General features: G+C 48.0%; 2 protein-coding genes across 2 annotated transcripts in view; one reads left to right on the top strand and one right to left on the bottom strand.

Moving 5' to 3' along the window:
• The first annotated feature begins 193 nt into the window (after nucleotides 1-193).
• On the top strand, nucleotides 194-2,243 carry LOC117139485 (protein male-specific lethal-3). The gene is made up of 6 exons (XM_033301806.1): nucleotides 194-398; nucleotides 506-684; nucleotides 751-1,308; nucleotides 1,367-1,863; nucleotides 1,919-2,003; nucleotides 2,059-2,243. Exons 1-6 carry the CDS (start codon nucleotides 297-299, stop codon nucleotides 2,174-2,176), a joined length of 1,539 nt encoding a protein of 512 aa, XP_033157697.1. The 5' UTR covers nucleotides 194-296; the 3' UTR covers nucleotides 2,177-2,243.
• LOC117139484 (FH2 domain-containing protein 1) overlaps nucleotides 2,209-15,402 on the bottom strand; it is a 28,342-nt gene continuing 15,148 nt past the window's right edge. The window contains exons 2-11 of the mRNA XM_033301805.1: nucleotides 14,109-14,509; nucleotides 13,790-13,964; nucleotides 10,434-10,467; nucleotides 7,643-7,790; nucleotides 6,479-7,497; nucleotides 6,067-6,417; nucleotides 5,624-6,003; nucleotides 5,001-5,568; nucleotides 4,756-4,889; nucleotides 2,209-4,693 (exon numbers count right to left, since the gene is read on the bottom strand). Of these exons, the coding sequence (XP_033157696.1) occupies nucleotides 2,751-4,693; nucleotides 4,756-4,889; nucleotides 5,001-5,568; nucleotides 5,624-6,003; nucleotides 6,067-6,417; nucleotides 6,479-7,497; nucleotides 7,643-7,790; nucleotides 10,434-10,467; nucleotides 13,790-13,964; nucleotides 14,109-14,291 (4,935 nt within the window). The 5' untranslated portion in view covers nucleotides 14,292-14,509 and the 3' untranslated portion in view covers nucleotides 2,209-2,750. The remainder of the gene's footprint in view (nucleotides 4,694-4,755; nucleotides 4,890-5,000; nucleotides 5,569-5,623; nucleotides 6,004-6,066; nucleotides 6,418-6,478; nucleotides 7,498-7,642; nucleotides 7,791-10,433; nucleotides 10,468-13,789; nucleotides 13,965-14,108; nucleotides 14,510-15,402) is intronic.

The following is a 15,402-nucleotide window of genomic DNA, read 5'->3' as shown; positions in this document are numbered from 1 at the left end:
AAAGGTAAAACTGCTATCGAATTACTGGTGATGATTTTATTTGATTTAAATTGGCCGCCAAAAGTGCATTTTGTCTTGCATTGATCTGGTCACATTAAGGCCGGCCTGCTAAAGACGTGCAAGCGTCGACAGTACGTGTTATCGATAAGTGCGAGAAAATATTCGATATCCACGTCAATTGCTTATCGCAAAAAACATTCGCTATAAATATCATCTCAGCGACGCCAGACGTTGAATTCAATATTTAACATTTTGTATACATAAGTGACTAACTTCGGCCCATTTAACTGCAAGTGATGACGGCGCTAAGGGACGAGACCCCGCTTTTTCACAAAGGCGAGATAGTCCTTTGCTACGAGCCGGATAAATCGAAGGCCCGTGTTCTTTACACCAGCAAGGTAAACACACACATACACGCGCGCGCATTGAAATGTCAAGCAAACGTCATAGGCGAAGTTTTCACAAATGATTTTCCGTTTCCTGCAATTTTCCGTACTTGCCGCAGGTGCTAAACGTCTTTGAGCGCCGGAACGAACATGGCCTGAGGTTCTACGAGTACAAGATTCACTTCCAGGGCTGGCGCCCATCCTACGATCGCTGTGTACGCGCCACCGTTCTGTTGAAAGACACCGAGGAGAATCGCCAGTTGCAGAGGGAGCTGGCCGAAGCTGCCAAGCTGCAAATGTAAGATAACCCCCTAGATATATATATATAGATATATCCCTAACGAGTTCCTTATTTTCCGCACAGTCGTGGTGACTACTCCTACAAGGGCACACCCGATAAGCCATCTGCTAAGAAGAAACGCGGCGGAAAAGCAGCTCACGTTGAGGAGCCAATAGTGGATCCACTCGACACGGGACATCTTGAGGCGGAGCACGAAATGGCGCCCACTCCACGAGCAGCGGGCAGCCGGACGCGGGACAACAGCGGTGGCAAGAGAAAGGAGAAACCCCCGCCACCCGATGGCCGATTAAAGGGAAACCGGGGCAGACAAACCGAGACCTTCTATCACAATACCACAAATGACGTATCGGTCGATAGCCATGTGCCACAAGAGGATCGCATTATGATGCGAGTCAGCGAGCGATTGCGAGAGCTAATAGAGTACGATCGGAATATGGTCAAGGTACTAGGCAAACAGCATGCACTGCCCGCCCGCGTGCCCATCGTGACCATCATGGAGAACTTCGTCAAGCAGCAGGCCGTGGAGCTAGCCATTAGCATCAAACAGGACAGCTCGAGGGCCAGGAACACGCAGAGTCGCAATGCCCGAATGGAGCGGGAATACGATCGCGTTATGTCCACGTTGGTTACCACTCAATATCAGACTTAACAACCCACTTATACTCTTACTTATTAACAGTGTCTGCATGCTGAAGGAGGTGGTTGACGGATTGCGTATCTACTTTGAGTTCCACGTAGATGACCACTTGTTGTATAAGGAGGAGAAGGAGTACGTCCACAACTACCTCACAGACGCCAACATGCGCAACTGCAGCCTAATATTGAACAAGTCGTACGAGTACATCAATCCCAGCGGCGACACGGAACTGATCGGTCTGGACGGCACGCCAGTGGGAGAAGGGTCGGGCGACACCAATGGACAGATCGGAGTTAATAGTCTCGGCGGTCCGGAGTACGAGAAGCAGTTGCAAAAGTGCCTGCTCTACATTGTCACCGCCAGCGGGAAAAACACTGCGCAGGCCTATGAGAGGACTTCTCCATACACGGCTGCCTACAAACTGCCCGTGGAGATGCGTGGATTTCTGAGCGAAACATTCAAGTGGCGGCTTTTATCAGCGGAATCGCCGCCAGAAAAGTCCATGGTCTTTGGCGCTCCCCACCTGGTTAGACTAATGAGTATGTACCATCTTTTTCGCATTCTATAACATACATTAATTAATGGTACTTGCAGTTAAGATGCCCATGTTCTTAAACGCATCGCCGATCAGCAACAAGAAGCTAGAAGATCTACTTCCCCACCTCGACGCCTTCATCAAGTAAGTCTGAGACCCCTCCCTAGCCCATCACGAAGCTAATCTGTTGGTTTTGCAGCTACTTGGAGAACCACAGGGAGTGGTTCGACAGGGAAAACTATGTTAACTCCACTGCCCTGCCCCAGGAAGAGCTGCAGCGGGAGCTGTTGGACTCCCTGGATGGGATTGCTGCTTAGCTTTAGTTGATCGTAGTTATATGGTTTATTTATTATTACGATTAAAGCTTATGTTCTTTTATTTAAAGATTTGTAATTGTCGTTTTGGTTTCTTCAACTACACACTTTGTAAACAACGCACTTCTATATAAAAAAGTCTCCTAATGTGATCGTATAATCGAATAATGCCTATAACTATATATGTTAAATATTGAAAATACGATTTTAACATTTTTTTTTTTTTTTTCTTATCCTAAGTTTTAGTTGAGTAGTACATGCTAGTATTTTTGTCATGCCTGTTTTTTGTGCTCAAATATATTCAAATATATATAAGAGTTGGAAAGTTGTTGTCTTTTGTATTAAGGATTTGCGGACCTTGACTTGGAATGTGCAGGGAATTCTTAAGATTTGTATAACTTCTCAAAATATTGCAACTGTAACAACTATGTATGTGCTGATTTGTGTTTCAGATCCTGCTTAGAAATTCGAAATTGTCGCTTGGACGGCTTGGAGTTGGATGCATTCGCGTTTGTAACATGTGTAAACTTGGGACGTTAACTTGGACGATGACTGATCCGGACTGGACCGCGTGCCCTCACTTCTGTCGCTTGGTGGCACTGCTGGCCGTGGGTCGCATGAAGCTGCTCACGGATCTACTGCTGCTGGTGCTCCTCTGCTGCGGACTGGGGTTCGCACTCATCCTGGCCTGCTGCTGCTGGTTCAGGGCATTCTTCACCAGCACCACGCTGCGAGCGGCGCTCATTCGGGACTGTGACTGGGGTTGGGACTGGGACTGGTTTTCCTTAAAACTGGTGCTACCATGGATACTCGATTTCGGAGCGGTGTTGGACATCTTGCTGCGCACCAGGATCACACTGGGTCCCACACTCGAGCCGCTACTACTACTCCTGCTGGCGGGTACTCCACGTACCTGGCTAGGTCGCAGATTCTGCGCGGCCAGTGGTCTTTTGCTGGGCGAGGAGTCAACGGACACAGTGGCTCCCGCTCGCTGGACGGCGGGCAGTCGCCTCACTACAGTTTGGGTGGAGGCTCCACTGTTGATGGACGATCGCGAGGAGCGCAGGCTGTTTCTCGAACTGCTCCGCTCCACGCCGGCAAGAACCTGTTGCTCCTGTGGAGAGCGTCTCACAGCGGATGCGGATCTCAGCGGAGCTGCACTGGCCAACGGCTGACCGTTGGGCATGCGCAGCGGTCTGCTGGCGGAGAGGCTCCTCTTGACCGTTGCAGTTTGGGTGGCAGGGATTTGGTTTTGTGACTTGCTGGCTGTCGATCCTGAGGGTCCGGAACTCTTCATCCTGGCTTGCTGCAGGCGATCGGCCAACCTACTGCCCATCTGGGTGATGCTGGTGGTTGTGGGCTTTTGCTTCTGCATCGGCCGGTGGCGGGCAGGAGTCTCGTTTACACCCTCGTTGCAGGAGGAGTTGGTGCTCTCGCCCTTTCCGTGAGACGGAGTGTCTGACACAAGACTTTGAGTCTCCTCGAAGCCTTCGTCATTCAGTTCGTGGTGACCACTGGCGGACAGTTTTAGCTTGGAGGGCGTGATCTCCCGCGGCGGACTCCAAGGTCGTTCTGGAGTTCCCGTGGGCGATTTAAGATTCCGAATGGCCTCCCTTACATCCTCCTGATTGATGGAGCTTATGTGGCGACCCACCTTCTCCAGTTTGTTGATTGTGCGCTCCTTCTGCTTGGACTTCTCGGGTGCGGGTGGCTCTGGCTTCGATGGAGAAGTCTTTGCCTCTGCTGAGCTGGTAATCAGGGCCTCCTCATTGCCACTGCTGTAGTCCGTGGGTCTCTTGTAGCGTCGTGTGCGGCGAGCCAGGGCATGGCGATCGAAGTGACCCGGTGCATCCTGTTCCGCTGGATTGATCTTCTCCTCCGTCGCAGCCTTTGGTTTGTCCGTCATGCTCACCGTGACCACTGTGGTGGTGGGCGTGGCTATGACCCGTCGGCTCACTGGTGGCGTCTCTATATTATCCGCATCCACGTCCTTGGATGAACCCTGCATCTCGTTTTGGGTCTTGTGGTGACTGAGCAGGCTGGCAAAGGTGTCGTCGGACACTTGTGGCTTTGGTGACTTGGGTGGCAGTGGATGCTCCTCCGGTTTCGCGGGCTGCAGTTCCCGGCTGGAGGATCGCCTGATGTAGATTTGCAACCGCTCGTTGCTCTTGTCCCTTTCACTTTGTTTCTGGATAAGGGACTTTCGGCGATCTTCCTCAGCTATCGATTGCAGTGCTATGGGACTCGACTGTTCCTGCGATCGCTGTCGGCGATATTGACGCAGTGCATCGTGCGGCTGGGCATCGGCAATGGCCTGCAGATTGGCCACCACGTCCGTCTGCTCCAGCGTCCTTGATGGCTTCCAGTCGGCGTAGACGCGCTGGTATTTGCCGGACTCCTGATCCATTCTATTAGTGGAGTTAGTGGGATTCGTGGTCGTAGGCGTATTCGTTGGCGTAGCTGTCGTCGTCGAGGGCAGGATCTTCTCCTCCGGCAAGGGGTCCAGTTTTCGTTCGTTTTCTGCGTACATAGAATGTATCTAAAAGATCCATTTGGTCCTGAGTTTGTGAGGGGCATCTTACCAGTTTCGTTTTCGAGCGATCGCCTATTGGCGTTGACCAGACGACGCTTCCGCCTGTACTCCTCGTTCTGCTTCTCATCGCTCTCGTTGGATTGAAGCCACGTCTCGATCTTCTGGCGCCACTCACGGGATATTCTGTAAAATAAATCATTATTTAATTATAATGTGGAAGAAATGGCGTAGAAATGTAAATGGAAGATAGATATATAGATAGATACTGTAAGATACTTTATGTGAATCTCTCACCTTGGTTTCGCATCCTCGTTATTAGACTGCGTCTGAGCAATCGCCGATCCACTGCCCGTGGGCGTATTCGCTGCCGTTGTGGGCGTTCCAGCTGCACTGGCCAATGGAGATTGCAGTCGCTCCTGGACATTTTGCTGCTGCTGCTGATGAAGAGGAGCCGGGGAGCTGGCTCGTTCACGATCCAGGCCAAAGTCAATGTTGAGCAAATCGGGTCGTTTGCGACTGGAACTTCCGGAGCGAGCACGACGAGCCCACGAGCGATCCAAGCTGCCGTAGGCCGCCTTCCGCTCCCTGCTATTGTGTCCATCGTGGTGAGGACCCGTCGAACTCCGAAGGAACTCCATCAGGTCATCCTCCTCGGCAAGAACTCGACTACGCCGGCGCCTCAGACTTCCGTTGGGTGTGATGTCAGGAGAGGCGCCGTCTTGCTCCAGGCGGATGAAACCATTGCTGAGCTCTCCGGATCCCAGGTGGCGGCGACTCAGCGCCGGACTAGCCCTAGGATCGAAGAGAGCATCGCCCAAAAAGGAATGCTCCGAGTCGGAAACTGGTGTTCCAGCCTGACCAACTGCAGAATAACTTTGTAGGTAAATAAATTTCTTCCAAGAAGAGGATGCCCTTACTCTGCCTGGCTCTGCGGGCCAGCTGCTCCTCGCGCTGCTTCCTCCTGAGCGTGGCCTGCTGCTCCTGCTGCTGACGGCGCTCGTTCTCCTTGACCGCCTGCTTGAATTTATCACAGAAATTGTGGAAGATCTTGAAGCACTCCTCCAGCCGGAAGGTGGCCGCGTCGTCGCAGAAGAACTCGGACATTTTGAGCCGCATAGACTCCACCTGTTTCATGCCAGCTTGGAGGACGGATAGCTCGGATTCGGCGGCCTGCAAAAAGTCGGCCATTTGCTCCTTGATGTCCACATCCGTGGCAGGTTGTTCGATCTGCCTCGCTATTTTTCTGATCCTGCCGTCCAGTGTGTTGATTTCATTGTTGATCTGCTCTGATGTTGTTCTATAGAAATAAGAAAGTTGAGTAAAGGATAGGATTTTATGGGATGAATGAAGGATCACTTACTTGCTGGCACTTTCCAGGTTGCTCAGTTGTCCTGTGAATTGAAGCAGTTCGGGATTACGTTTCTCCGCCTGAAGAGCCACAAAGTGGATGAGGTTCATGCCCGGCTTATTCGCCCGGATATCCGTTAGCTTTTGCAGCGATGATAGCTTCACGCCCGCCGCATTTCCTGCATAACCGCCGGAGTTAAGGAAATTTCCAGCCACAACGACCATGTAAAGGACCTCCTGAAGAGTCTTGTTATTCAGTAGATCGTCGCCAGCATAGAGCATCGAGTTGATACAGGGCTCCAGATAGGCCACATTCGCCGCAAACTCCTCCTTGAGCAACATGCTCTCAATCCGCAATTTGTAGCTATACAAGTTAAAGGGCAAGGTGAGATAATAGTAATGTATATTTAAGGATAAATACTTACTTGGGCACCTCCAGCAGCTGCAGCAGGAACTTCTCAGCATTGCCCAGGCGTGCCTTATCCCCGTTGAATCCCTTTAGCATGTCCAGCTCATCCACCTCGGGCATTATCTTCAGCAGACCCCTCAATCTCTCCGCTCCGATCTCCTCGTGGGCTCCCTGCCGGATCAACTGGATGATGTCGTCGTTGCTGGTGCGGAATTGCTTCAAGAAGATATTCACATTCAGACTTCGCTTGCCGTCAAGCAGGGTGATCTCTGTGCTCTCCTTCTTAGACTTTCGGTCGAGTGTATCGCAGCCATTGGATCCGGCGGAGGCCTGACTGCCATCCCGTCCCAACTTTGGTGATCCCTGCGCACTGGCTGTTTGCAGGCAGAAGAGTCCCTCCATCTCGTTCCAGTCGATGTCCTGCATCGGGCTGTCCTGGTGATTGCTGGCCACAATGCTCCAGATATTCTGCTTGCCCAGGACCTTGTTGTGCGGTATCTTGCCCCAGTTAATGGTCTTCATCTTGGCCTTGGGAGCGGGTGTGTCCTGTTGCGGCAGCAGTATGGCAGTGGCCACCGCCTCCGCTGCCAAGGGATCTGGTGTCCTGGGCCGTGAGGCCATTTGCATCGAGGGCGGAGGTGGCGGCGGGGGCAGGGCTCCTCCATTGATCATGGGCGGTGGCGGTGGTGGCGGTGCTGCCCCATTTATCGGCGGTGGCGGGGGCGGTGGTGCTGCGGGTGCCATGGGTGGTGGGGGTGGCGGAGGCGTCGTCTTGGCCGACACGCCCACCGGCTGAGAGGGCTTGCGGGTGGGGCTGCTGGCATCGCTGCCGCGACAACTCTGGCAGGCGAACTTCTGGTTACTGGGCGTGCGCAGCAGGCGCACCGAATCCTCGTGACTCTCGAGGAGCGTGGCGCGGTGGACCAGACGCTCAGTGGTGTCCCAGATGATATCGCTGAGCGGCTCCTTGGGATCGATGCGCAGCAGGTGCTGCAGTATGTTGAGGAATGGCACTTCCTGCGGCGTATCAGCCACCTGTGAAATATAATGTGAAATATAATATGAAAAAACATAATAAGTTACTTGGTGAAACCCATTAACATAAAGCAATGACTATGATTCACGGTTTTCCTTAATGCCAGTCGCAATTACCAATACATACGTCCTGTTGCACACTCACCTGTCGCAAAATCGCGTAGAAGACATCAAGGTGCGAGTTGAGATTGATGCCATCGGGCGCCTGAAGGCTCTGGGCCTCGTCGCATTCCTGCTGCTCCACGAATACGTCCAATTGTACAATGATATCGCCCACACTTTGTGCGACTTTTCTGTAATGCAGAATGTAACAATGATAATTAGATCACTGGCACTTAGAGGGTTAAGCTCTGGAAAATCTTGGCATTCCGTCCGACAGTCCGCACTAATTATTCAAGCTGGCATTGCTGCTGGCAATTTGTAGTTTGTAGGTTTTGTGTTGACACAACTCACTGGCTTTTAATTTATTTCCTATTTATGCATGAATAAATATATATGTATTTATGGCCCAACAGGAGGAAGGGGTTTATCCACAAGTAGTCGACGCTTGCCAGAATCGATAGAGAACAACAAACTCCGCCTCTGACATTGAGTAACCTCCGGAGGCTGCCAACAAAAAAGGGGGTGGGCAGATGCAAAGGACCTTCGACCCGCTGCACACTCACTTGAGATTCTGCACCAGTTGCAAGGCGGCGCAGCTGTAACGGGACAGCGAGCCGCAAAATGTGAGCCGCCGCTGCAGGTGCAACGGCGATGGCGATGGCGTCACGGAAGTGGAAGCGAAACCGGAAACGGATGACGCCGATGAGGCGGACTCCGATGAGAGCGATGGCGGCGGCGAGGGCGATGCTGACGACTCCACGTTGCCTGCCTCGAGCAGCCTTGGCAATCAAAAAAATAACAAAAATCGCTTCTACAGGCACATCACTTCACACGCGGCGTGCAAAATCGTTAGCCTTGCGCAATGTCCTTGCTGGCAGCTCCGCTTTTGGCCTTTTGACAATTGATATCCATACATCGACTAGCACTTTTTTGTTGCCCGTTTTAATTGCTTGCCCCAATCGCTTTTGCGGTTCGAACGAGAGAACGGCCAGAATGGCAATAACGAGGACGAGACAGCCTCGCTCTGTACAATGTTTGAGCTATGGCCACGACTTGGCGCTTTGGCGGCACGGAGAGCCTCGTCGCCAAATCCGAGTCCTTGTTGTTTTTGGCGGCCACGTGCTGCGCGCGCAGGAGTTTTCCTCACCATTTGCGAAGCGCCCAAGGCGGCCTCTTTCATTTTCCGGAGCAACTTCGTCAACATCCATCGTGCACATTGGACACGCGGACACTAGCACGTGATTCTCCTCTTTGTTTTGTTGTTTTGGCCAGCAGTTTCTATTTTGGTCCGTCACGGAAGTTGTTTAGGGCTTTTGAGAGTTACTTACTTGCGGGGGCACAAGGAAATTGGGTAACCAAAACGCCAAATTACAAAACTTTAAACGGAAGCTTCAACTAAGCGAAAGAGAAAAGTCAAAGTGGTGGAAATCCAAGTTAACTTCTTTAAACTTAATATTGAAAGAATCTTAGTTTTGAATACTTTTAACCTAAATGTAATAAGATAAGTGTTTTGATCCCCAAACTGTTGTTTCCAATTGTGTTTCCGACTCTTTGGACACTCCATAAAAATACTTCAGTAATCGAAAATGTCTATTCTTGACACGGTTCTAACAATCCCCCTGAAATGCGATACTTTTGAGTTTATTTTTAGCAGACATTTATGAGTTTGACGGTAATTCGATACTAGCACACATCCATCATTCTCGGGTTGATAAACAACTTAGATTCGGATTTCGATTCGATTAGAACACATTATGTAGGAGAACAATTAAAAGCCGCTTAAGGCATCTGGACAGCTTCCAAGCTACGCAGAATCGAGACTCGAATGAATCTCAATGGTTCTCCATCTCCTCCAAATCAAATGAAATAAGAGGCGGTCTCAAATCAAAGCGCTATGTGGCTGAATGAAAACGTTTAGGTCGATTCGAAATTCCAAATAAATTAAATAGCGCCAGCAAACTACGCATTTCGTTGATGTGTGCGCGTTAAAATTTTAATAACAATAGAACTGAAGGGGGGATCCTCGTCTGTTTGGGAATGAAAAAATGCCACAAGACAAATGGGCCGGGACAATCAATTAGTCAACTCTGTGCTCCAAACTGACAAGCCGAGGAATCAGCCAGCTTGTTTGTTATTGTTCGCATTTGGGCTTGAACTATTTTCAAAATTAATTGAATTTGCTAGTTTGTCAGCTTGCTGGTTCTCTCACTCGCGTTTTCGAGAGCCACAAATTTGTCAAGCAGAGGGCCATAAACAAACCCGTTTTGAAGGGTGAGTCGCAGATCCGACTAATTGATTTATTGTTGACTAATTAAATATTGAATTAATTGGTTTGCTCGCAAGCGGCGCAAATTATTTGCATAAGACCCGATCATCCATTCAAATGGTCATCTCCTCCAGTTTGACGAACGTTTGACAATCAACCCAGCAATTTCTTGAGTGGTCATTAGCGATCCGCCCCCAGATCCTCTCCTCTTTTTCTTAATTTTTTTTGTTGGGCAGAAAATTAAAAACGATTTCAAAATCAGCAAATACCTTGATCTTGTCTTGTTTATCGTATCGCCATGTAGTCCCATGCAAATTAAATGTGCGTCTGACTCGAATAAAACATAAAAGGCAGCAAATGGCAATCGTTAAACTGTTTGTGATACTCATTCGTTTGATTGTGGGAGCCTTTCAGGGTTTTTCACCCAACTCTTTTATTTATTTGAACTTCACACGATCGCGTCGAACTATGAGCGACGCCCTCAGCAAATCTGGGTGCTTAAATATGTCTCGTCTTTGGCATTTCGATGAGCGTCCTCCTAATCGATGCACTTCAAATCAAAACTCACCTTAGGTTATTGAGCAGCGGCAAAACTTTGAGACCTGCAAGACAAAGGAGAAATTTGTGAATTGTGGGCGGTTTTGATGGCATCTTTGACTTACACTACAAAAAATGTTAAGCCATTTAAGCTATTATTATATTATTTCTTACTTCAAAGCTATAACTTTTTTTTCAGAATTATGTCTAAAATTTGAACCCTGTTTTTGTGTGGCTAATGTGGTGATGATTCGTTGCCCCTTTTTACAAGCGGGATTGCCATAGACAGCGAGTCAACTCAGACCCGCCCAATGTCCACTGAATCCCGACCGACTTCCGGTCAAGCTCGTTTTTTCGCCTTTTTGCTTTTATTGGCGCACTCAGCGATCAATTTATGCACTCGTACACAGAGGCACACTTCTATCCGTGAGTTGTAAATACAAATAATACTAATAATAATAATAAAAATTTAATTGCGAAAAAAGCTCGTGAAAGTCGTTGTCGCTTCTGTGCTATATAGCACATATAGCATGTCCCTCAGATCCCCTCGATCAGCCTTATTTGGTGCCTTGACGTTCATAATTTCATTTTACGACTTTTTCGCTGCGCTGTCATTTCATTTGTTTGAAATTGAAATCCATAAAAGGCGTACAATTAAAATGCGTGTGCGATTCCGTGTGTGAGTGTGTAGTAAAAGTTTCTTTGTCCCGATCTTTGTTTTTTTGTTTATTGGATACTCGGAAGTTGAGAGCTCCCAACTAGAAGGAGAGATCATTGATCATTGGAAGTCAAGACTACCACCTTACAATCTTTATTTTATTATGAACTTAGTATTTGTTCTCAGTTGAGGTCGATTGACCATCTATGCCCGGCAGCCAAAAGATTGGGTATTTATGTGCCGCACAATAGCTGATATCGGGGACACGCCCAAGTGCACAATTAATTGTTTAATAACATGCCAGGCTGTGGCCCAAGAAACTCAACAGCTCGAAAATCAATTCTCCACTAACGATTTAAATATTTCGCTCAATGGTGTAAATCTGTTGATGATTTATAAATCAATTGAAATTGAATTTTGCCAGCGAAACAGTTGAGCAAATAAATTTATGGTCGACTATGGGAAAAACTGTTGCGTGCCAAAGTGGAAAATCATGGGGCATAAATCTCGTTCCCCAACAATATGCCTCCCAGCCTGACAGATGACATACAGCAGATATGATGGCTATATGGTTGGTCCGACGATCGGTCGGTTGTTCGGTTGGTTGGTGGGTTAGTTGTCCGGAGAATGGGAATGATTCCGAGCCGATAATTGGGCACTTAAGTGGCATTAGCGAGAGCCTCGCAGACTTTTTGAATTGAAAAATGCAAATATTTGAAGGGGCGTTGCTGGCCGTTGTTCCTGGAAGTTCAAACAGTGGGCCGAGAAAACTGAAAAGAACTGAAAAGAGCAGGAAAGACAAAGTCAAAGTCGGGCCAACAGCCTTGAAACTGAATACTTCGATTCATTGCCAAACGAAATGCGGCCGTTGCCTGTCAAATGTGTCGTTCAGGAATGCCCCAGGAGGAGCCATCGGAATGGGAATCGATGTTTGGGGCGCATTCGCGGGTGGGCGTGACTTACATTTTGTGCACAGCCGTTGAGATTTCGAATTTGTCTTGCTACTACTTCGCTTTTGTCACTGCGCTCTTGTAATGCTGAAAAAGCGCAGCTCAATTTATTTTAATTAAGAACAATAAAAACGCCGCTTCTCGGTAAACTTGCCCCGTCAATACAACCCAACCCCCACCCCCTCCATTTCGCAGGCAAGTGCAGCCCCACATTTCGGTGGTGCTGCGGCTGCGCAGAAGGAGCAGCGAGCATAAGAGCCACCACGCACGCACAACCGCGCTCAATCAAAGTCAGGGAGTCGGGTTGACGACTGGCAAGTACAGTGGGAACTTCCTAAAACGCACTTGCTTGTCGGTGCTGAAAAATGTGGGGTCTTTAATAATGGAATGATTCTGGATTTAATATTATGTAGGACAGAAACTAATGGTATTGAACATATATACCTTGTTTTTAGTTTTAATTTTACGGAACTTCAATTTCTACCTATTATTATCTATATGTTAGAAGCTTGACTGTATAAGGAGGTGGAGGTCAGCCCAAGTTGGCGGTCGCTAAGGGGTTTGGGGGTTGATGGAGTTCGTAGGCAGTTCATGAACTTTGAACAACTTGCAACGCCGAGTCGCCGATGAAAAAGGGAGTGGCATCTGCCACTGACAGGATGTAAATGAGTCCCTTGTTTGTCAACAGACGTCTTGTTACATACATATAAAGTACATTTTGTTCATTGGGCGCCTGTTCTCCCCTTGCAACTCATCTGCAGATGGAGCAGTATTAAATTTAAAGGGGTTCAGCGAAGTTGCAGCACTTTTGGGGCACGTTCGAAACATATTACTAAACTAACTACAAACACGTTTTGGATAAGCAAATCATTATCTATGCCAACAATCCGAAAATTTGTCACGTATCTTCGATTTGTTCCTTTGTCTCACAACTTTGAAGTTGTTGTAAAACTTTTTATGTTTTAATGTTCAAAAGTTTCTGACAAATCATAAGTATTGCACAAATGTACGTAAACGTGGGATTAATCGAATTACTTGCATAAGTAGATCAACAGCGATCGAAGATAAAGTTAAGTGCACCTTTTTAAGGCTATTTCACGAATCATTAAGGTGTAAATGAGCATTAAAAAGTCTTACAGTTACCCAGCAAGTCAACAAATCAGCAATTTAATTGTCAAAATCGGTGCCTGCAATCAAAACGTCCTCAATGACCCGACAACTTTTGCCACAATTAATAAATCAGCAATAAGTAAACAATGTTCGTTTGACCGATTTTCCAGCAGCTCCAGTTCAAATGACTCGCAGTGGGCAATTTAATGGCTTAAAGACGCGACTCTAAATCGCCGGCACGTGCTAAGGTTACTCGGTTCGACAAAAGGCGATTTTGGCATTTTGGGGCTCTTCGAACCTATCATTATCTAACCTCAAGTCAACGAGCAACCCCGAGGGTCGCTGGTGTGGCTGCCTGAAATATGAATTAATATGGGAAGGGGACTTGAGTCTCTGCGACATGCAAACAGTATCTGTGTATATACTGTATGTATATGTATGTGTATGGGTATTGGCCAAACAGCCAGCCGGGCACATACGGTCAAGGGTAATGGCACTGGATCAGCGGGCACATCAATCAAATCAATGAAATCGAAGACAACACCAATGGCACCAAACAATCGCAGGGGAACAACCCGTTGACTTTTGGCGGGCTTATCTCCATTGTAGCAAATTATCACTCTATTTTTATTTGGATATCGTATTATGGGAATCGATCGCTCTTCTCACCTATAAATTCGTTGCGAATGCGAATCCGCTCCTGTAGAGTGGCCGCCGAGATGATGACGCAGTTGATGAAGGCCAGCAGAGCGGCCTGGTAGTCCAGGGGCGGGTGGGCAGCGGCACTCGACAGCTCCAGTTCGTTGATGACAATCTTGAAGCGGTATCGCTGCTTCTTGAGATTCTGCAAGGATATTGCGATTGAATTAGAACAAATTTAACATTTTAGATACATCCAGGATAGGGTATTCATTGTATTCATTGAGGGATTATATGTATGTTTTTCCTAATCGTTTCTCCCCCCATCAAATGCTTTGTCCCCACTTACCTTGTAAAATTCTAGGGTCTCGATGGCACGTGCATATCCATCGGGGCTGTAGGCGCACAGCGCGGAGAGGAGCTCGAAGACCTGCTTCTTGACGGTGGCATTCTGGGTGTCCAGGGCAGCGCCCAGCTTGGCAATGTAGTCACGATTCTCGACAATGTAGTCCAGGCCGATGCGTGAGTCCATCGTGGTGGCTTGGGGTGTTTAGTTTCTACTTTTTTCGGGGGGTTCTCTTCTTGAAACGGATCACGTCCCCAAAGTGGACGCTTTATTTTCGGGGGGACAGCAATCGGATCGAATCGAAGTGAGACGATCGATTGGGGCGGCTAGTTGCAAAGGTTGAGGTGCTCGCATGGAATATATAAGCAGTTCACGTCATGCCGAACGCTGCTCGTGTTCTGAATCTGAAAAAACGGGGGAAAAACAGTGGAAAATTCAGTTAGTTGGGTTCAAGCTGTGATTGCATTTCCGATGATTTAGACCCTTCAATTCTCGCCCTGTCACGCGTTGTTCCATATCTTGTGGGCTTTTCAGACCTATACCCACCCCCCCTGCTCGATACCCATTTAATTAATTTACGATCGGTTCTCGGGGCACCGAGCTGCAATTGTCATAAATTAATTTCGACCAAGCAATCGCCAAGGGGCGTAACAGATTTTGAATTTTCTATCGGTTTTCGTTTTAGGATTTTGGGATTACGTTTCGGAGGCACGATCAAAGGCAACCTTTGGCAATGGCGACGGGTTCCGCCTTCTAGATCGGCATCTCAATTACCAGCAAAAACGATCTCGTTAATTTGTTTACTTTCGATTAGTCGCCGTCTAAACTGCCGACAAAGTCTGTCATTTGGGTTCGCGCGCATATTAAAATGCGATTTTTCATTAAAATACAAAGAGCGCCGATAAAATGCTTAACATTCTTGTTAAGAGCTCCGATCTCGAGTGGCACTTTGCGTTATTTGAAATTATAATTTGTGTGTGCGCTAAATGCTCATGTTATTGCCATTGTTGCTATTGTTTTCATTCCCATTGAGATGACTTTTTGAAACAAAACAAAAAAAACAGCAGAGATACATAGGCTGTGCGCTAATGAAATCACATACAACGACTTCGCAATTAATGGACAGACATCACAAAGTGACATCCTTGCGATATGCCTTATTGTCGTCCGTCCGTCACTTAACATGATATTTCCGATAATCCACTCAAGTGGATGGGCGAATTCTCTGGAGGAAAACAGAAAACGAGTTCTCAATCGAAACACAGATACATTCGCCACTTTGTATCTTGTTCTCCGC

Source organism: Drosophila mauritiana, chromosome 3L (genome assembly GCF_004382145.1).
Source record: "Drosophila mauritiana strain mau12 chromosome 3L, ASM438214v1, whole genome shotgun sequence".
NCBI classification, from domain to species: domain Eukaryota; kingdom Metazoa; phylum Arthropoda; class Insecta; order Diptera; family Drosophilidae; genus Drosophila; species Drosophila mauritiana.
The sequence above is the reverse complement of the archived record's forward strand: the minus strand, read 5'-3'. Positions and strand labels throughout refer to the sequence as shown.